This window comes from Hypomesus nipponensis, chromosome 10, assembly GCF_054491055.1.
Source record: "Hypomesus nipponensis isolate SF chromosome 10, ASM5449105v1, whole genome shotgun sequence".
In the NCBI taxonomy this organism is placed as follows: Eukaryota; Metazoa; Chordata; class Actinopteri; order Osmeriformes; family Osmeridae; genus Hypomesus; species Hypomesus nipponensis.
Window position 1 is genome coordinate 6,159,144 of NC_140370.1, and position 19,958 is coordinate 6,179,101.

Here is a 19,958-nt window from a genome sequence, read left to right on the forward strand (position 1 = left end):
TTCAGTCTACACTGTTCAAAGGTAAATTACACCTCGATGTGGTCCAATCCAGCAACAATCCCCCCTACACACACTCAAATATCAGAAAATCTATGAATTTGTGATAATTTTACTTTTCAAAACAGGCCCAATCAATTCCAAACAGACTTTATAACATAATAGACTGCATGGCACATTTGGAGACGTAAAAGTATCCTATATTTCAAAAGTAAAACGAAATTACAAAAGCATGAAGGAGTTTAGAAAACAATATGTTAAGCACTGATACTGAGTAAACCTGTTTAAGAGACAAAAACTGCGTACGCAGTATTTTCAGGCATATGCTGAATTTGTGGATGAGTTGGCTATCTCAAAAAAGCAGGTAACACATTTTACACCTGTGCACTTCTGAGAGAGATTTGGAGATTTGCGAAAAGAACATAGTTATTGATCCAACCTCCAAGCTGCAGCCATACAGCCCCCTAACCCCATAAAAAAAAAAAAAAAAAGGCTAACTATAACATTTCACAAAGAACATGTGAGACTATATAAAAAGCAGAGTTGAGGAGATGTGTATCATTGATAATAAATTCACATTAATGATATTTCTCTTATATATACAGCTGATAGATATGTTCCATATTTATGATTATTTGAAGTGAGCATGGCAAAATCGTCAATCTACACATTCCCATGCCAACACAGACCACTGCGCGGAACACCGCTTTTTATTCCTCCGCCCTCTTTTGAAATAAAACGCTGGAGTCCATTGTGCGGAGTGATCTGATAGGGACTACAGCCAGGCGCAGCCTGCTTGTATGCATTTGGCTTTCTTTATTGCCCGAGGCTAGACGTTTGTGAACGTCGAATTGTGGGTATAATTGGTGGCAAGTAATTGACCGGTTTGCAATTTAACAATCGACGACCGGTTTGCAATCTGTTCCTGGATAATCATAGACCGTATATTTCACAGCTTATAGGGAGGTTAGTTGTTGATCAAGTACTAAAATATGTCTTGGCACACCTACGTGGATAACCTGATGGCCGATGGCAGCTGTCAGGATTCCGCCATTGTTGGTTATACGGACGCCAAATACGTTTGGGCAGCACATACCGGTGGTTCGTTTCTCAATATAACGGTAAGAGATTATATACAAGTTGTTTAAGATACTGTAAAGTTTTGTGTGGACCAACTATTAGTAAGAAAACATGAATTTGGCTGAACGGGACAGCTAACTAGCTAACGATAGCTAAATCCAATCATTACAAGCATGCTAACCAAGCTAGCTAGCTTTAGCCTTTCCAGACGTGGTAGGGCAACCTAAGTCTGGTCTAGAACATGGTTACCCAATGAAGTGATGCTAGCTGATTAGCTAGCCTAACGTGGCGTCCGATCACCTCATTGTGCATTCAAGTGTTCATTCGTGGCATCTTGGAGGAACACATGCTGTCGTGTGTGTTGTTTGAGTGCCAATGATAGACTGTAGCTGTATGGAGCTACTTCGAGAGTTGCAGGCGCTGGTGTGAGTCATTCATTGTGCTCCTCGATCAGATATCACTTTAGTCTACTGTAGTTAGCATATCTGGCCATCCAGCAAAAGGCTAGCAATGATTCCAGGCCTGGTCTTCCGCTACATGCTAAGCTAACTAGCTCCAACGTTGCCCGAGTTTCCTAGCTAACCTATTACCACTGACTAGCCTGGCTGCCAGCCCAACTTCTCCTCGCCCACAAAAAAATTGCATTTTTTTGATGATGGACAGATGATCAACAGTAACTTAATCAACAACGTCACGAAAGAGCCCTTGGGTTGAATTCGTTTTCAACAAAAAACATATTACGTTGCTCTGATTGGTTGTAGGTCTATCCAATTGAGCGAAGAGGCATTTGTTTTACGAGTTCGGTTGAAACATGCCCGTAGTCACAACCCAACGGAGTATGACAACGTCAGGCTAACCACTGAGCTCAGTACGTGGGGTATTGTTAGCCTGTGTCTCCACATAAGCTTAGGTCTAGTTATTTTTTACAAGCTTTAGCTTATTGGAAACTAATAACTTGATGCCTCCGACCGTATTTCAGACAGACATAGCAAGCTAATAAGTGGTAGGGTATGTGGCCAGCAGTTTGTCCCTAGCTAACTATTTGGAACAGGTTTCCTGTCTTTGACGTTACCTACCTCATTGCTAGCAAACATTAAGCAATCGGCAGATTAGCTACAGCTTGGGTTTTAGGCACAACTAACTTCTAACAACACAACGCCTGCTGCTGGAGAAATAAATGTTAAGTTGTAAACCGTTGGCCTTAAGTTAGTAGTTTACTTCACGGTGTCTCCAGAAATGTCCTAGTTGTCTTCAGGAACTTTCGGAAATGTATTGTCATCTTCTCCTGTTTGTGCTTTCAGCCACAAGAGATTGATGTAATTGTGGGGGAGGACAGGCAAAGCTTCTTCACCAACGGTATGTGCTTGGGGCAGTCAAAGTGCTCGGTCATCAGAGACAGCCTGAACAATGATGGTGACTGGACGATGGACATCAGGACAAAGAGCACAGGAGGGCCAACATACAACATTTCTGTAGGAAAGGCCACAAAAAGTAAGGGGTGCTCATGTTCTAATCATGAAAATCAAATGTATATTACCACACAGATTTGAGAATATAATTTGCTTTGACTCTTCCAAAGTAGTGTCAAGCATGATGGTCTGCATCGCAAATAGTAGAGTTTATGGTTGTAGCTGGTGTTCTTAAACTATTTACTGTTAAGTATTTAAGTGTGCTAATTATGAACTTTCTATCTAATACAGGCACTGCAGTGAGTGGTAGCATGTAGAGATTAAATGGGGAAATGCCTGGCCTAAAAGGCCAACTAAGCCTGTCTGCCTTTGTGGTCCTCAGCCACACTCGGTGATCACACTAGATCTTTACTTTCCTTTCTGCCTTTTCTAAACTGCTTTACTTGGGATTTGGTGATGGTCAGTGTCATACAAGTCTGTTGGTGCATATTAAAATTAAGTTTAATTAAAATTAAAATAGTACGCTTGACCTTAATTGCACTTAAACTGATACAAGATAACTGTAAATCATGTTCATCTGTCTAGATCATAAGTCAGGGGTGAACTGTTATTTGATAAGAGGCTGAGTAAACTAGAATGATCTTGCTCATTCGGACTTATCAATTGTATGTACTTCTTTAGAAAAAGACAGACATCTTTGTCATTGCTTATTGGCTAGTATTTAGTTAGTATTAGTATTCAAGGGTAGCAGTCTGCTGCGCATGTAGAACCACAGTTCTGTTGGTGTATACCTGGTCAAGCATGCTCACCTACTGACATCCACCCAATGAACAATCATGTGACAGCAGTGCTTGTGGCGGGGACGACGACGACAATGGGGAACCCACTTGTCGAGCAGATTAAGACATGTTTGTAGGTACCTAGCGAAAAGTAACCTAAACTTTCCTAGACTTAGCTACGGTACTAATGCTGAAGGCTCGCTGATATCGCATAGCGTCATTGCTGTCGGTGTGACGGTATCCGAGGGAAGCGTTAGTGACAGACGAAGGGAGAGCAGGGAAAGGAAATGCAGCTGAACGAGTACACTGCGTGTTTTAGATAGCGTAAAAAAAAAATTTATAACGAAACTCAATATGTGGCGGCCGGTGTTGATTCTGTGGTGCACCGCCACAAATTAGTCTGTGTGGGAAACATTGATGGTTAAGAACATCTCAGCCACACATCTTTAACTCATAATCTTTCCCTCACTTGTATTTCTTCCTTTTAACCTCTTGCTTTTCTAAACTGTCCTTTTTTTCTATTTCTTCTTTCAGTCTTGGTTCTTGTAATGGGCAAAGAAGGGGTCCATGGAGGAGGATTGAATAAGAAGGCACACTCGATGGCAAAATACTTGAGGGATTCAGGGTTCTAGTGTCACCAAGCTTGCGTAGTTAAAATTGAGGGACAAACAGAAGAGAAAGAAATATTGCTGTTAAGATTTCTCCTGCAAGCAGTCAAAATGTCTTGGAAACTTTGATCGCAATGAAGAATGGTTGTGGTAGTAAGAGCCTGTCAACTTTGCTCTCCTCTACAATTGGGGAGTGAAAAAACTCTTCAATTTTGTTAATTTATTTTTTCCTTGTGTACTCCAGTACTGGTTATAGTCATGGGAAAGGAAGGGGTTCATGGCGGACTTCTCAACAAGAAAGCTTTTACCATGGCAGAATACCTGAGGAAGGCCGGATATTAAAGCAGCCTTCATCCATCCACTATTCACACTCAATCACCCCATTGTATTGACACTGTCCAGGACTAGTTAGCAAACCAGTATACTGTGATGTTACTCCCAAAGTCAAATTTGTATGTACTTTTGTTTTGCGCTGCTTTGATCCCCTTGTCCATATTCTTGCTTGCATAAAATGACATTTTACTCCTCTCCCACTTACTGACAATACAGTAGGAGCATGTTCATCTAAAGTGGTTGAAATGTGTATTTACCAACAACAACAAAAGTGTGCAAACAATAAATGAAAAATAAATAACAGAAGTGAAGGATGCATTTGGACTCGCCTTGTATAAACCAATACCCAACTGGCAGATGGTAGAAATGGGAAGCACACCAAGACAATCATTAAATGATAGATGGTCTTGAGTAACGATGCCTTTTGAGCATTAGAAGGAGACCCCACGGTCATTTTAGTCTTCCCTTTTCTCTTCAGCATGCCGGGATTTGAAAGTTGCATTTAGTGTACAGAATTGAACTCTTGTTTCTGTGCCGCCCTCATATGTTGATGTTCCAGCCAAAGTGTTTCCATTCTGCCATCAAGTCTGTGTCCATTTCTCATGGGGCATAAGCGTAATTAAATAAAGCTTTCCTCTGAACTAGTCATTTGTCCCGCCACAGACATTGTGACCCTCAAGCACACCAAAAAAAACAATGTTCATTAATGCTTTTGCTGTTGTACTTGAATGTGGTCTTAAGTCGTTGTGGTGTTGGAATATTGTTTAGAGTGTAATGACAGATCAGCGTTGTTGAGGTTTTCAGATAGATATTCTTCCCATGGTCCTTCACTATCCTGGAGTTTACATGGACATTCCATCTTTGACAGCTCAGGCATTTATCAACTGTCTGCCACCTGCTACTTAACTTATGCTGCCGAGATTTGGCAGTAAGGCCGTATAGCCTCCCTACATAAACATCTTGTCATGTCGGAAGTCTTTTTCATTGGACCAAGTGTTCTGTAAGTTTTAGGGATTCTAAGAAATGCTACAAACCCTTGTGATGGATGAATGTTGACATTTGTTGACTGTAAATTATTAGACCATTATTCAGACTGTAAAACACTTTCTGATATGTCTGAACACTAAATAAGTGATTGGATTACTTCAAATTCGTCTGTTACAGACGGCATCCTAAATTCTAAATTGTATTCTCTAAATGAATGCATTTGACTGGAAAAATATACCCAAGCAATGTTCTTGGAATTAACTGCCTTGTGCACTATATATATATATATATATATATATATATATACATATATATATATATATATATATATATATATATATATACATATACATATACATATACATATACATATACATATATACATACAGACACACACACAAACAAACTGTCATCAATGGTATATTAAAGAGAAAATTAAAACTGTACACTGCATTTATGAAAAATTGTGTTGGTTGGAATAAGAACATTTGTAAGTTGTCTTGTGTAAACCTTATGAGAACTGTATCCTGTGCCATAAAAGATCTGATCTGTTCCTGATTTGTAACTTCTACCCCACGAAAGACTAACTTAATGGCACTTTCCCAAAGGATATGGTTGCACCAACATGCTCCAGGCTTTGTGGGTTATGTACATATTAAAACGAACTTCTGGCAATTTGTGATCTCATTTCTTTGCATTTGAATTTAATATGAAACATAAACAATGCGTTTTGATTAAAGTAGGGGAAATGCCATGAATTAATATATACACCCCTTGTTTACAGGCAGATCAAATAAAAGTTATTCCAACCTTTAAACCCTGTCTGTCTTTACTTAAACCACATTCCGATTTACGTTAATCGGTGTGGTACACGTGTATAACTTCTGTTTCGGTAATATTGGAGATGTTACCCAGAAGTTGCTATTCTGTTTCACAACAAAAAAGTTCACCTTTGAGGAAACCTGAACCTAAATAGTCATCGTTTTTGGAAACACTTGACTTGGTAGCCTACTGTAGTAGAACAGTGTCTGTTTCAAATTACTGCCATCCTAAAATTCAGTAGCGTCCGTGGAATTGAATACACCTGCATGGGAAGGGTTGGTTGATTGGTTGTTCGTAATTATCTTTAGTCCTCACCCAAGAAGTAGTCAGTAGAAAACCGGTGTGTTGCTTTTAGCTGCACACTGATGAGGAGGTAGATTTTTATTCAATGGCGTGTAAGGACGTATGGAAATGTAGAGTTCTGTTCTGCTGTCTCGTAAGTGCACTGAACTCGTTAAGTCAATGCACTGAATCAACTGTAAGAGTTTCAAACTCAATGGGACATGTCGATGTAAAACCCCTTGTGATGGAAAATGCAACATCTATCCAAGGTGAAGTAAAAATGGACGTAGGCCTACAAGCTGGAAGGCTTATACTTGGAAACAATGTTCGACCAAGAAATATATCTTTTGCTTATCTGGATATGGACCTGAAACCTCAAGATGGAACTCGGGAAGCAGACTACCAGGCGGATATGGGTAGGCTGTTATATATTTGTGACACTGTCGCATTGGTCTTATTCAATCTTTATTTGTCAATTCGAAAATGCTGGTTTCTTGACGTAAATGAGATTGAAAGCAAGAACAATTCCTAGATTGGGAGGCGCCTGAGCAGCTGACTGATCAGTTGCCCAGGACAGAAAGCGCTGCAGTGGAACGCCTCATGCTGAGGGACCCTAGGGTGGAATGTGACGAGGAATCAATGTCTCTCAGGGTACTTGACTCAGGTTCTTCAGGAGGTTTTGTTGTGGACAGAGGTAAATAAAGATGAGCTTTTTCTGCCTTTTTTTTTTGTTTAGCTAGATGTACAATGACGATCCACTTGCCTCTCCTACAGGAGATCTCCAGGCTCCCATGCCCCTTAGCCAATTGCCACCAAGCTGTGGTTATACTTTGAGATCAACACAACAGGATATGGTTTTGGTTGCACCATACAAAGGCTGTTATGTCTTTTTGGAGGTGGGATATGACTTTCTTAGTGTCTAATGTAGTCTCTAATGTATTAAACATGGTATTCATTATCTGCCTTTATTTTCCTAGGAGAATAACTATGTTCTACCATTGCGTTGGTCTGGATTACAAATGAGAATGTCCTGTCCAGCCACCAAACCATATTCACCCAATGTCCCAAAAGTCTCCTGTTATCATGACGGCATGATGGTTGAGATGGAATGTGCCTCATCAGATGACATCACTGTTAAATGTAAGTACTTGGATCACCCAACATTTATTGCTACATGTGATGCATCCCAGTCATCTAAGGAGGTTTTTATATTGATCAAGCTAGATTTTTGATGCCACACTTCTTTGTGCGATGTTACATTGCTTTGGATAAAAACTTCCGCTAAGAGGGTTTTCACGGCGCGCAGACCGGAAGTAGCCATATTGGAGGCACTCCGCATCACAACAAGGCACAGGCACTGAAGTGTATATACCGAACGTCGTCAAGGAAAATTGTTAATTATTGCCGTGTTTCAGGTTTTACCAATATTTAAGGTCTCCACTGTGTATGGGCTCGGCGAGAAAACCGGGTAGTTGACTATATTGGGATATGCAACTGAAGGAAGAATCACCGGGTCGTCACGGATCCAAGAGGGAGCTAACTCGTAGGGATCTACACCGCCAAAACATTGCAATTTCTCGAAATATCGCGCATTTTCTTGTGGTCCAAGTCCTTCCCTATATGCCTTTGCATCTTGGCCGTGTTTTGATGAGCTTTTCGGTTGTTTGGACATGGCTACATTCACTTAAAGTATCCAAAGCTCATAATACTCCATTGTACTCCAACCGTTCAGTTATTTACGCCGAGTGCCTCCACAATGGCCGCATCCGGGTTACTGCCCAGAATGTGACGTCGGTGAAAACCCTGTGTCAAATGTAAATGAGTGCACTGAATCGCTGAATGTCTGACACCTCTTTGAGGTATAGACAATTTGTATACTAAAAGATGGGTGGCAAGTTTCAAGCAGTTATGTATTCTGTAATTCTTCTGGTTGTATTCTTATGGACTTGGGCTGTGATTATAAAGTGTTTCTTTCTTTGCAGTGAAGGGTCAGTGGCAGCCTCTGATGAAGGTTTCATCCCAGTGTGGATACAGTGTGGTAATACATCCAAAGGGTGTAGTCATATCTACTCGCTATGCACCTTGTGTGGCAGCAAAGGTACACATCTGCATTATGAGACATTTTCTTTTTATCCTAATGTTTCATGTTCTGAACTTGGAATCCTTGTCTGTGTTTTAAGGATGGAATGTTCACTCTAGAAATTGACAACAGGGGTAAGATGAAACTCTCTTGCCCAGAAGAACCGTTTCCAAAACTACCAATGCTACCAAGGCCATCCTCCAGACCTCATGGCCATTCTACACACACCAAGCATGAGCCTAGCAGTCAAGGTCCTGTTGATCATGACCCTTCTTGGCCTTCCCCTCAGCCCCACAACCCCCCTCAGCCCCACAACCCCCCTCAACCCTACAACCCCCCTCAACCCTACAACCCCCCTCAACCCTACAACCCCCCTCAGCCCCATTACCCCAAGCCTTACACTCAGAATCCAAAGGATATCACAGAGCCTCTTGAGTACCATCCAGCTTATCAATTCCCATTTTTGACTAAAACTACTGCTCATCCAACCAAAAGGCCTTCAAAAGTACAGCCCCCAAAGAGACTGCCATCTCAACCAGTCATTCCTCCACAGTGGCCGAGTGAATATACGCTGCCTCCTCCTAGCAGTCTTCCTCTACTCCCTCCACATCTCTACACTGCTCCCCACCACTCAAGGCCTCACCATCCTAAAACTCCTTCCCCTCCTACTTCCACAGAAGGTCAGACTGAACATGGGCACCGGCCTTCCTACATATTTCCCTTTTACCCTCCGCCAGAAATCCCTACCACCCAGAAGCCTATATTCATGCATACAAACATCTTTCTAAATGAGGGAAAAAAGCCTTCACCAACTATGCAAACTCCTAGAAGAGTTCACCCACCTTGTAAAACACGTCCTTTCTACCCTAGTACAGTGCAACCAGCAACTGATATGCCACAGCATGTCCCTTTAAGAAACCCACCCAAGCCTCGGCCAAGTGTTGCTCATGAATCATCAGAAGAAACTGGTCATCCTGGGGCTGAATCTAATCCAAACTGTCCACCCATCTGCCCTGCTGGACTTTCTGACTGTTGTCCCCCAATCATCTTCCATCAGCACCACCACTACCCCGTTCCTTTAGGGTCCAGGGAAAATGGCAAACATCGACTCCCATTTATGTCTGCAGGTAACAACCCATCCTTTCCATACCCATCACATTGTGCATATCTGCCGTGTCCAATTCCTGCCACTCCAGAGTCCACAAGTGCGTATAATGAAGAGCCTTCTAACTTGCCTGCAAACTGGCTGGCCATGGTTCAGCACGGTGACTCCAATGACCCAATCAAGTATAAGTCTGGGATACAACAATCTTTTGAGGCCTACATACCTCAACCTCCTGAACAATCAAATGTCACTCTAACTACCAGTGGCCCCAGCAGACCAAAACCTGACATACCATCCCCAAAGCATGAACATCCTAAACGGCCATATTTTGTGCCCTACAACACACTAATGCGTAACCAGGATGAGCATCTGACGGCTAATGACCACCACCTCGCTAAAGCTCAGCCACCATTTTGGGGTTTTGACGGTTTAGAGTCACAGTCTCCAAATAATGACAGACAGAATTTGAAATCAAAGTCTTCAGAGCAGTCATTTTTTGAGGTCTATAGTCGGCGTTCTCTTCAACAGCCCTATGCCCACCTATCTAGTGACCCCATCAAGCCATCTCGGCAGTCTTCTGGCAGCTCTCCGTGGCTTTCTCAACCTCCACCTCCAGTACAGGCGGATAAGCCCTATGATGCACATGCTAAGGATCCCAAACAATCCAATTCTCAATTTCTTGCTAGTCATGACTCTGAAGTTCAGCCTAATGGTACACTTCTTCAACAACTCCACACCCTTCTAAATGCACCATATGGGAAGCCTCAACCACCACCCAGAGCAGTCAATGAAGAGAGGAACTTTTCAGGCCAGCAGAACCCTGCAAACGCACCACTGTATCAACCTGCTGGATCTGATGGTTTAGAGTCCCAGACTCTGGAACTGTCTGATTCTTCACTGCCTGAACACCAAAAGTCATTCCAACATTATTGGGCTCCTATCATCACACAAGACTCTTTAAAGAAGTTACCAAGCTTTTACACCTCTCAAGCCTCCAGAGACGAAGACAGACCCAAGTGGTGAGTTAATGAGGGTGTAAATGAAAGGGTCAACTTTCAGTCTTGAAGATTTGAATGTTCTGATTGCAGAATCTGTTAACAGCCCCAGCAAGTCAAACTTTACTATACTGTCATGTCAAAATGTTAATAAAATTGTAAAAACAACCTTTTTGTATGTGTTTGGGATAATTATGGGGATAACATTTATTTGGCAGACTCTTTAAATAAAAATCCAAAGTGGTCACTGATCATAACAACAAGATAGCCCCAAACATTGCGGGTAGCCAAATATGAAGCATACATTGTGAAAACCAAAAAGTCCCAAAGGGAAGAACAATAAGAGCATGTAGTTAGACAAGTTACAATTAAACAGCAAGAACCTCAAAAGTGCATGAGTATACCTTTGGAAAAAGCAAGCAACAATAATATGTTTGACGGCGAGTACAATAAGACGGTTACAACAAGAGCAACAAGTCTGAGTCACTGTGGTCCTGGAAGAAACTAATATCAGGTTCAGCCAATCATTCCGAAGTGCCATTGTATTCCTGGAACTAATTTGTCTTGAGCCTTTTAAGGTGGGGAGACAGTCAGTGTCCCTGATGGAGGTGGGGAGTTGATTCCACCATTGGGGGGCCAGACAGGAGAAGAGTTTGTGTTTGGACCAGGCGCTCTCGAGCGGTGAGACCACCAGACAGTTGTCAGAAGAAGACCGTAAATGGCGGGTGGGGGTATAAGGCTGGAGGAGAGGTGCAGTCCCGTTCACAGCTCAGAAGGTCAATCTTGAATCTGATACAGGCCATGATGGGAAGCCAGTGGAGGGAGATGAGGAGGAGGGTAACAAGCATCTGGGTAGATTGAAGACCAGACAGGTTGCTGCGTTCTGAATCCTCTGGAGAGGGCGGGTTGCGCATGCTGGGAGACCGGCGAGCAGCAAGTTGCAGTAGTCCAACTTTGAGAGGACAAGTGCTTGGACTAGCAGCTGATCTTTATCATGAGTTGGTTTGTTAGGTTTGCGCATGTTCAACTCTGTACAAGTTTGTGTGGTTGTTGTCTGCCCTCTTGTGGTGTAAAGGTGGTTCTACACAAAGTAGGAACAAAGTATTTTCTTTTACTGAGAATTTTAAGAATTGGGTTCATGTCAGTTACCCTTATCACTATGACATGGCTGCAAATGGAACATGACACAATCCTTCAAACGTCAATTTCTTCAAGAAAACACTTGGATAAAATTATAAATGACATGTTTTTTATTTTATTTGGACTTGGTTAAACGCTACAATGGGAGGGGTGCTTTAACATTGTCAATCTTAGTCTCTTACCAAATTCCCATTAAGCCTGAAAAAGGCTGTCCGATCAGTAAGATAGCTACCGTGATTATAGTTTAATCCATTTAGTCCAGAAGATATGTTCTTATTGTGTTGGTTACCCCCGGTAGCTTTCAAAGGTTTGGCAGTGCCAAGTTCTAAACTCAGTGCCCCCTATTTCATCAACCTCTCCAGAGACAATTTGCCCGATACAAATTGATTTATAGCTTGGCTGCTAACATCCGTTGGGTAGTTTATTCAGTGAGTTCAATGGGTTTATTTAATGAGTGGGAAGGGGGTTTGGTGCAGTCAAACAAGGCAGTGGCCCCACAACTTGATGTCGTACAAAGATCTTTTTAAATTTTATTTTTCAACAGCAAAAAAGAATACCCACACACTTGCTTATTGAAGTTGATAAAAGTACTCTTTCAAGATTTTTGAATCTCATCTGATATGCACCAATTGATGTGGGTAGCTGGAACTGTCTACTGTATTTGTTTTCAGAGCAGCAGAGCTTTATGAACCCTTAGTTCTCAGAAATGTTTGACCTTCCCTGGGCACAATGGTACTAGCAATGTGGGCTGAACAGCAAGGCTGTCTGTAGCATTCAGGGCATCCGGAGAACCGGGGGTTGTGGCAGGCACGTCTGTGACTTTGGGGACCACAGGCACCACCTCATGGGACTCAGCAGACAGAATGCCGCTGGAGTCAGGGTCATGAAAGGAGGTGAGCTTGTGATGCCTCAGCCCTGGTTTGACAAGAAGGTTTCCTGTGTGGACGTGGACCCCAGGCGGAGGAGCCGGCACTGTGTCATTGGTGCCATTGACAGTCTTTAGGATAAAGGAGGATGACCAGAATGTCAGAGATAATTACTTGTCATTTTAGACCAGTACAACATCTTAACTTTCTTAAGACAATTAATTAATGGTTGATATATGAACAAAATAAAAATAGTTTTCTTACCTTTATTACAAATATCATGCAGTCAACTGTGTTCCCAAAACTCCCACCTTGTGCTTGACAAAAGCCACGTTGCTGGAAGCAGTAAAAACACCATCTTGTTTTTCACAGTTTTCTACTTTAGTCAATGCTAGACCAGTTCACTGTGAAACATCTTCTTTTATGGCCCAGAATTTCATACTCTGTATACTTACAGGAGTAGGCAGAGGTACGCAGCTATTGTTGTTCTCTATGGTGCAGTTGGTCTCTGTTATAATGTATTCTGCCTGGTATAGAAGCTTAGGACTTACCACCTACAAACATTTATATTAAACATATTGCACATATTGATATATTGTTTATTCAATAGGATAAAATATATACAACATCAATTCAGTGCATATTTACGTCACATCCTTATATGTAAAAATAAATGAAATAATGACCAAATAAGGTTTTACCTTAGATGTCATCCGTCCCACTTCCTCCAGAACAAACAAAGACTCATTGACTGTCTTGTTGTTGAAAGAGGCAAGAGTGTCAGAGACAAGCGCTAGGCCTGCAGTGTCATTAAGCGGCAGTAGCATAGGACAGCCCAAACATATGTCCTCAGTTGATTCTAAACATTGATACCAATAGGGATGAGAGATTAGTGTGTGCGTGTGTCTGGTTAACTTGGACATTAATGTACAATGAGTCCTTGTGTACAAGCACTGTCCTCGTTTATGAGGATTGGTTCTTAAATTTGACCATGATGTAGGGAATTTCTGAATAGGGCCTCTTGTAAACTAATGCAACAATTTCACACTTTGAAAGGAGGATTTACATTAATGATTGAGTCCAAACATTCAGCATGAATTTTATTAGGATAGTAGAGTGTATCCAATGCTCACCTTCCGTTTTACACTTGAAAGATGTGACGGATAAAACTCCACCAACATTTGACAACACCACATCACAGTCTGCCTCGACCGACTAGATGACAAAAGACGATATATTAACCCTTGTGCTGCCTTCGGGTCACATGACCAAAAGGTTCATAACGAACCATCGTTGTATTTACCCAATTTTACCCAATACAAAAGCTAATTAATATAATTTTCTTTTAACCGTCGCAATGTGGGGGGTCTGAGACAGCCCAACGGTTAAAAGAAAATGCTTCACTTTGTTTTTGTATGCGGTAAAGTTGTCGCAAACGAAGGTGGGTCACAATGACTGATGGGTCAGAATGACCCGAGAAGAACACAAGGGTTAAAAAGGAAAGTAGTGGAACACATACAACACAGCCATCCATGGTTCAATGATGGCAGATGTGAACCATATTCAGGTCGCAGCAAACTTGTTTTGGAAGGAGCAGATGCGTTAATATGAAGTACTTTCCAGAACAACAAGTAATATAATTGACATTGCACCGGCACCTGAATCTCAACCTTTGCTTCACAAGGAGGGGCCTGAACATCCTAAAATAGTCCTAAAATCGCTGTCTTCATTACAGCGCACAGAAATGCAAGACATTTTTGTAACCTTTACAAACCTTTATGGAGGTAAGACTCACCGTCAAGTATTTGGGCCTGACTGTGCAGTTGGCCACAGGTGTGGGGTCCAGGACATGACATGTGGTTTCTAGTAACTCCAGGTCCATTAGATAGGCCTCTCCACCCCCGGGCTTAAAGTGAGGAATAAGCATTATTTCACGACTTGATCCATTTCATGTTTATTGTAAAGTGGTTCTGCTTTGATACCTTGAATACATTTATCAAGCACAGTATTTCAACACAAAACCAATATGAGTAAGTATGGGAATCATCATTAAGTATTGGACATCAGTATTCTGATAAATAGAATATTCTTCTGGTCTCAACTTTTAACATCAAATTTACTGACAAAGTAGTTTAAATGGTTAATATTTGAACAATAATTAAACTGTAATTTCTTTAATTGATTAGAATTGACTTACTGTGGTAATGATCTTTATCTCCTCAATCTGGTTCAGAGCATACTTGTAGCCATGAGTGTGCTGGGCATTGAGGTAATCCTGTGCCACTAGTGCTGCAGCCTCTGCCTCAGGGGAGTCGCATGGGAGATGAGACACACCGGGTAGCCCTTGTGCCCATGCCCCTACTAGCAGAACCCAAACCGGTACAGCACCCAAGAGATTCATCTGCAATGCAGAAGCGGGGACGATTTAAATGTATTGAAGCAGGCAGGGAGTCAAGAGGGTTTGAAGTAAGGCAGAGTCCATGGTCCCAGTAGTTATATATTGTACTTGAAACTGAGCCAAGGCAAACATGATCATCCCCCTGATACCTATGTCACATGAGAGTTATCTACACTCTTCAGAGTGCACCCAAATATACTGCCCACCCATTATGCAAAGTGAGATCTGGGGTGATCAATTGGAACTGTGTTCAAAAAGACTACTGGATTATTATGGTTATATAAAAAACATATTATGTAGCTAAGTAACTGCCTGAAAAAGGAATGATAAAAAAAAGTAAACGAATTTGATAGATTCATGTCATTATTATTGAGGACTACGAAGTTTCACAAAAAATTCAGACTACAGTGAGATTACATGGTTTGGTGCAGGGGCGAAAATCTGATATCAAATCTGGGGTGCTAATTTATTGTTGAGAATTTGTTGAATTATTTAGTAAATTCGCTACTTTAATCATGTACGTAATATTGTCACAAATTTCTTTGAGACTTGTTTATGTTATTATAACAAATCAAGAATGATTAATAATTTCAAAGACCACTTAAAATTCCCGGAAGTGACGTCTTAAACATGCGACTATACACGATGTCAACAAAACACATGCGTTAATACCGAGTTGGTATGGAGGGTGATTATGGAACAGTGGGTAACGCTAATTGTGATTAACAAAGTTAATTTAGAACAGAAATGTGTTGCCAAATGTAGTGTTGGATTGCTTATTGAAAATAATGTAGAATTGATAGTCGCTCTTTTTTGTATTAACTGTAGGTAACATTAAGGTTAGATAGGAAAATTAGAACTTAAACGTGAGCTACTGTCTAGTTAATTTAACAGATCCTGAAGTATGTCTCGGTTTGATGTACCTGATCGCATAACCAATTTCCACTCCCATTAACTTGCGAGTATAATACACTATCTGACTTTATGTAACCAACATCAGAACATGTAGCCCAGTAACTGCACTGGCTTCTGATATTGTTTGAATTGATTAGAAGTTAAAATTATATTTTTTCTTAATTTGCAGTATGTGGATTGCACACAAGGAGTGTGCAATCTGAAATTATGCCGCAATTCAAGATCGAGTTCATAGGAGACCCAGGTTATTTGTGAAACTACCATAGAGGGCCATCTAATGGAGAACAGTAGATTGACCATATATGGACACATACTTAAGAAATATTGGCTCCCAACTCTCCAATCTAAGCCCAGATTGAAGTTAAAAGCAACCGTTCCAAACAAGAGTCAGAGTGCCTACCTTATACTGACAACATACAGATAGGTAAAGCTCCAGGACTTCTCCTAAAATCAATGTCTCAAGCCTGTTCGTCCAATAGTCTTACAGAGACTCCCTTGATGCCCTCCTCTGACCATCCCCCTTCAGCTCAAACCAAAGGGCAGCCCCTCTCAGAAACTCCACACCCGCATGTTTCTGAGGTGACTGGCCATGTTCCACCGCTGAACATAAAAGCCTCCAAAGGAAAGGAAAGGCCACACCAAAGTAAACGCTTCAAGTCAATGGCAAGAGGAGTACCCGCCCGGCCCATTAACCCTAGAGGGAAGTTCCAATTTAACATTCAGTTCTACCGGTGTTTGTTGACAAAGTGGCCCCACAGGACGTGGAGCAGAGCAAGGTGTTTATTCTGGCTCTCCAGGTTCAAAAGAAAGAAGTGTTTTAGAGGAAGAATTTGCACATTCCGCTCTAACTTCCAGGTACTCAATCACACTGGAGATGCTCAAGGGAGCAAGTCACCTAGTCAACAAGAGGATAAAGGGGCTTTAGACACTGACTGTGATGGGACAGATGCCCTAGTTGACAGGCCTGCAAATGACACTTCCAACTTGACGGTGTGTCCTGTATCGTCTGCTGTGTCTGAGATCCCTGGCAGTCTCCAGCAGCACCAGGGCCTAGCCAGTGATGCGGGCATCACTGCTAAACAGGCAGAGGAGAAGAAGGGAGTGGTGCAGCAGTCGACCATCGACACCAGCAGTGAAGCAATAAAAAGACTCATTCATAGTAAGTCTTTTTACAAAGCTGTTGTTATTCATTATGTCATACCTGTCCAGTCTATTCAAAAATATCTCTCTCTTTAGTGTTCCTTGACAACTTCCTTGAGAAGTATGGAAGTTTCATCCCTCTGAGAAAGAGTATGTTACTGAGGCATCTCAATAAAATGCTCAACATGAAAGTGTCTAATGAGTAAGTCCTCATCAGTTTGGTACTCTTGGCCTGTACATACACCGTTTTAGAGATAAACATTTCATAACCAATATGTCTTATCCTTTTCCTGTAGGAATTTGCCCATCTTTGGGGAAATGGCAAAATACCAAACTGTTTTAGCAAGAAGACCAATGTCCTCTTTCCGAGTAGTTTATAATAAGCACACTCTAACACTGGAGGACCTGGCTACTCTGGATGGTCACAACTGGCTCAATGACCAGGTTTGTCCCTGCTTAGAATCCACTTATTTACTTGTTGTTTTTCCATAGATGCTGCATTTAGAACATTGTCTAAGCTTACTTTGTACTTTTCAAGGTCATGAACATGTATGGGGAACTGATCATGGAATCTGCACACCAAAAGGTCGTTTTTGCTGATTCATGCTTTTTGCTTGCAAATGTTTTGAATAATATTCTACTTTCTGGCTCAGTGATTAATGTTAATTGTGTTTTTCTCATTCGTGCAGGTCCATTTCCTCAACAGCTTCTTCCACCGACAACTGGTGACTAAAGGATATGAAGGTGTGAGGAGGTGGACAAAAAAGGTATTAACTGAGGTCATACTAACGTGCTTTAAAGGAAGTTTCGAGAAAGGGTGGATGGATCGAGTTTGTTAATTAGAATGATAGTTTATGACTATATTACTAAACCTAGTTAACCTACAGTAGAAATGTGTTGTCAATGAATGGTTGGATAGCCCATTGAGATTCAGGTAGAATAGGTAGTCCACAAATGTTTTATTAAGACACATTTATGGTTAGATTTGAAAATTATATTTCCAACTTTAACTACTAAGGTTGGGAATCTTTTGGTACGATTCGAGTCACGATTCGATAAAAAATCAATTCACAATATTTACATTTGTGAATCGATGTGCATCGCTAAGAGACTGAATCGTAATTCAAATGTGAATCGATTTTTCACCCCACGCCTATTAGCTACTATCTAGTTAATGATCCTGAAGTACAGTACCAGTCAAAAGTTTGGACACATTTGGGAAAATGTATGTATACTGTATGTCTTGGTTTGACATTCCTAGAAGCACACAAGTTCCGCTTCAACTACCTTGCTAGTATAATTAGCTAGCTGGCTGTAACATTACAACATGTAACCCATTAGTTATTCTGGCATCTGACATCGTTGATTAGAACTTCAGACAAATTTAGTTTCTGTCAATTTAAGTGTGTTGACTGTTTACAAGAATGGGCTTGTTCTTAAGTGTTTTATGTGCACGGACATTGATAGGTGGACCTTTTCTCAAAGACTCTGCTGCTGGTGCCTATTCACCTGGAAATCCATTGGTGCCTCGTTACTGTGGACATAGCAACCAAGAGGATCAACTTGTATGACTCCCAAGGCATCAAGTTCAACGAAGTTGCCCAGGTGGAGGACGTTGAGGATGTGCCAATACAAATTATCAACCATAGATTGTTCCCTCTCTGAAGTCTGAAACAAATGATGTAAGTCCTATCACCATAAATCAACATAAATATCTTAATGTTCTTATTGTTTCAACAGAACATCCTGAAATATATCAAGACTGAAGCAATGGAAAAGAAACAAACTGCTTTCCAGAGTGGCTGGACAGTGTTTGTTAATGAGGTGGGATGACTAGCATGGGTGTTTACTTGTAGATATCCTTGACTTTTATTCTTGTTTGTCCCAGTTCTTAGGATTTTAGGGATAGTTACAAAATATAGATTTTTTTTATCTGTACGGTTCAGGAGTCCTTTGGAATGTACCATGTGATCATTTGCATGTAACTCTTTGTCTCCCTTCACTGGCCAAATAGGGAATTCCTCAGCAAACAAATGAAAATGACTGTGGAGTGTTTGTCTTGGAGGTACTGGCATGCTTTTTTCCCTCTACTTTAATAAGTGGTCTGTCTTCCAGTAATAAGATATTCCTGAAGCTACTCTCTGTCCTCTACTTATATCTCTTATGTCTCCTGCTCCTCTTAGTACTGCCGGTGTCTTGTTCTGGGGAAGCCACTCCAGTTCTCCCAGAGGGACATGTCCAGCGTGAGGAAGAGAATATACAGAGAGCTCTGTGACTGCCAACTCTCCACCTAACCCTGGCTTGGCACTCTTTCCCATCAGAACCCTGCTCCCACTACAACTGAAGAATGTACTAGCAACACTTTAATGCTGTTATACACGGTAGAATAGCGTCTCTCATATACCTGATCTGAGAGCTTGGTACAAGACTAGAAACCAAGGCAGAAATGTATGTATCGATGCAGGCTGTTGTTGGAGCAGACTTGCCGAAAGTGTAAAATGTGGAGATGTTAACTATTAATGTTAACTGTTCTTTAGTTTACAGACTTCATCCTTTTCAGTCAGTTATCAGTGTTTTTTGTTATTCAGTTGTATGAGTTGTGCACACTGTTATTATACTAAACAAAATAAATCACTTTTCTGATCAACTGTTCTTTTTCAGATCATAGATTGATACTATTTGGATAGTGTCATCACTGGGTCAACATTTTTTACCCTACATTTCTTTCAAGATCATTATTTTAAGGTTTTGGTTCTGATAAGGCTTGGTTGCGATCAGCATCAATGTCAATGCTAGAGTATAATTTTTTTTGTGTTGAAATAAAATGTTATTTATTATTGATGCTGACAACTTTGAAAATGGCAGTAGGTAACATTCCTTTATCTGTATTGTCTATTGAGAACTGTATGTACATAGTAACTTCACAAAGAATTGTAAACATGAAATAAAACATTAACATTTGAACCATTAGGATACTGTATATATTTTATTGGTGGTTTTATGTATTTGTGTTTTTATGTGT

At 41.0% G+C, this 19,958-nt stretch overlaps 4 protein-coding genes across 7 annotated transcripts; 3 read left to right on the forward strand and 1 right to left on the reverse strand.

The window, feature by feature from the left end:
• Positions 1–749: 749 nt before the first annotated feature.
• LOC146271058 (profilin-2-like) lies at positions 750–5,868 on the forward strand. Of its 2 annotated transcripts, none has more exons than XM_084707127.1 (3): positions 750–1,118; positions 2,379–2,568; positions 3,800–4,111. In XM_084707127.1, exons 1-3 carry the CDS (start codon positions 990–992, stop codon positions 3,895–3,897), a joined length of 417 nt encoding a protein of 138 aa, XP_084563253.1. In that variant the 5' UTR covers positions 750–989; the 3' UTR covers positions 3,898–4,111. The 2 variants fall into 2 exon arrangements, with proteins under 2 accessions (XP_084563253.1, XP_084563252.1); XM_084707126.1 differs by lacking the exon at positions 3,800–4,111 and adding an exon at positions 4,118–5,868 and having other exon boundaries at positions 769–1,118.
• Positions 5,869–6,011: 143 nt separating this feature from the next.
• LOC146271059 (uncharacterized) lies at positions 6,012–10,645 on the forward strand. Of its 2 annotated transcripts, XM_084707123.1 has the most exons (6): positions 6,012–6,713; positions 6,830–6,991; positions 7,072–7,193; positions 7,275–7,437; positions 8,280–8,395; positions 8,478–10,645. In XM_084707123.1, the coding sequence occupies exons 1-6, from the start codon at positions 6,404–6,406 to the stop codon at positions 10,503–10,505; spliced, it is 2,901 nt and encodes a 966-aa protein (XP_084563249.1). In that variant the 5' UTR covers positions 6,012–6,403; the 3' UTR covers positions 10,506–10,645. The 2 variants fall into 2 exon arrangements, with proteins under 2 accessions (XP_084563249.1, XP_084563250.1); XM_084707124.1 differs by lacking the exon at positions 6,012–6,713 and having other exon boundaries at positions 6,780–6,991.
• A 1,059-nt stretch (positions 10,646–11,704) lies between these two features.
• On the reverse strand, positions 11,705–14,946 carry ahsg2 (alpha-2-HS-glycoprotein 2). Its single transcript, XM_084707125.1, has 7 exons — positions 14,681–14,946; positions 14,279–14,389; positions 13,617–13,698; positions 13,185–13,342; positions 12,939–13,037; positions 12,748–12,819; positions 11,705–12,614 (listed from the first exon to the last, which is right to left on the reverse strand). Exons 1-7 carry the CDS (start codon positions 14,882–14,884, stop codon positions 12,318–12,320), a joined length of 1,023 nt encoding a protein of 340 aa, XP_084563251.1. The 5' UTR covers positions 14,885–14,946; the 3' UTR covers positions 11,705–12,317.
• A 528-nt stretch (positions 14,947–15,474) lies between these two features.
• LOC146271061 (sentrin-specific protease 5-like) lies at positions 15,475–19,900 on the forward strand. Of its 2 annotated transcripts, XM_084707076.1 has the most exons (11): positions 15,475–15,583; positions 15,966–16,220; positions 16,323–16,955; positions 17,033–17,138; positions 17,233–17,380; positions 17,475–17,522; positions 17,626–17,703; positions 18,404–18,541; positions 18,677–18,760; positions 18,951–19,001; positions 19,120–19,900. In XM_084707076.1, the coding sequence occupies exons 3-11, from the start codon at positions 16,457–16,459 to the stop codon at positions 19,228–19,230; spliced, it is 1,263 nt and encodes a 420-aa protein (XP_084563202.1). In that variant the 5' UTR covers positions 15,475–15,583; positions 15,966–16,220; positions 16,323–16,456; the 3' UTR covers positions 19,231–19,900. The 2 variants fall into 2 exon arrangements, with proteins under 2 accessions (XP_084563202.1, XP_084563201.1); XM_084707075.1 differs by having other exon boundaries at positions 15,966–16,955.
• The last annotated feature ends 58 nt before the right edge of the window (positions 19,901–19,958 follow it).

Bases quoted from the DNA above. Each gene is read 5' to 3' on its own strand.
- LOC146271061 (XM_084707075.1), top strand. From the start codon at position 16,250: ATGTCTCAAGCCTGTTCGTCCAATAGTCTTACAGAGACTCCCTTGATG. The intron at 17,381-17,474 runs GTTTGTCCCTGC...GTACTTTTCAAG, and splicing joins ACAACTGGCTCAATGACCAG to GTCATGAACATGTATGGGGA. The intron at 18,761-18,950 runs GTGGGATGACTA...CTGGCCAAATAG, and splicing joins GGACAGTGTTTGTTAATGAG to GGAATTCCTCAGCAAACAAA.
- ahsg2 (XM_084707125.1), bottom strand. From the start codon at position 14,884: ATGAATCTCTTGGGTGCTGTACCGGTTTGGGTTCTGCTAGTAGGGGCA. The intron at 13,343-13,616 runs GTGAGCATTGGA...ATCAATGTTTAG, and splicing joins TTTCAAGTGTAAAACGGAAG to AATCAACTGAGGACATATGT. The intron at 12,615-12,747 runs GTAAGAAAACTA...TTTATCCTAAAG, and splicing joins GCATGATATTTGTAATAAAG to ACTGTCAATGGCACCAATGA.
- LOC146271058 (XM_084707127.1), top strand. From the start codon at position 990: ATGTCTTGGCACACCTACGTGGATAACCTGATGGCCGATGGCAGCTGT. The intron at 1,119-2,378 runs GTAAGAGATTAT...TTGTGCTTTCAG, and splicing joins GTTCGTTTCTCAATATAACG to CCACAAGAGATTGATGTAAT. The intron at 2,569-3,799 runs GTAAGGGGTGCT...TTCTTCTTTCAG, and splicing joins TGTAGGAAAGGCCACAAAAA to TCTTGGTTCTTGTAATGGGC.
- LOC146271059 (XM_084707123.1), top strand. From the start codon at position 6,404: ATGGCGTGTAAGGACGTATGGAAATGTAGAGTTCTGTTCTGCTGTCTC. The intron at 6,992-7,071 runs GTAAATAAAGAT...CCTCTCCTACAG, and splicing joins AGGTTTTGTTGTGGACAGAG to GAGATCTCCAGGCTCCCATG. The intron at 7,194-7,274 runs GTGGGATATGAC...TTATTTTCCTAG, and splicing joins GCTGTTATGTCTTTTTGGAG to GAGAATAACTATGTTCTACC.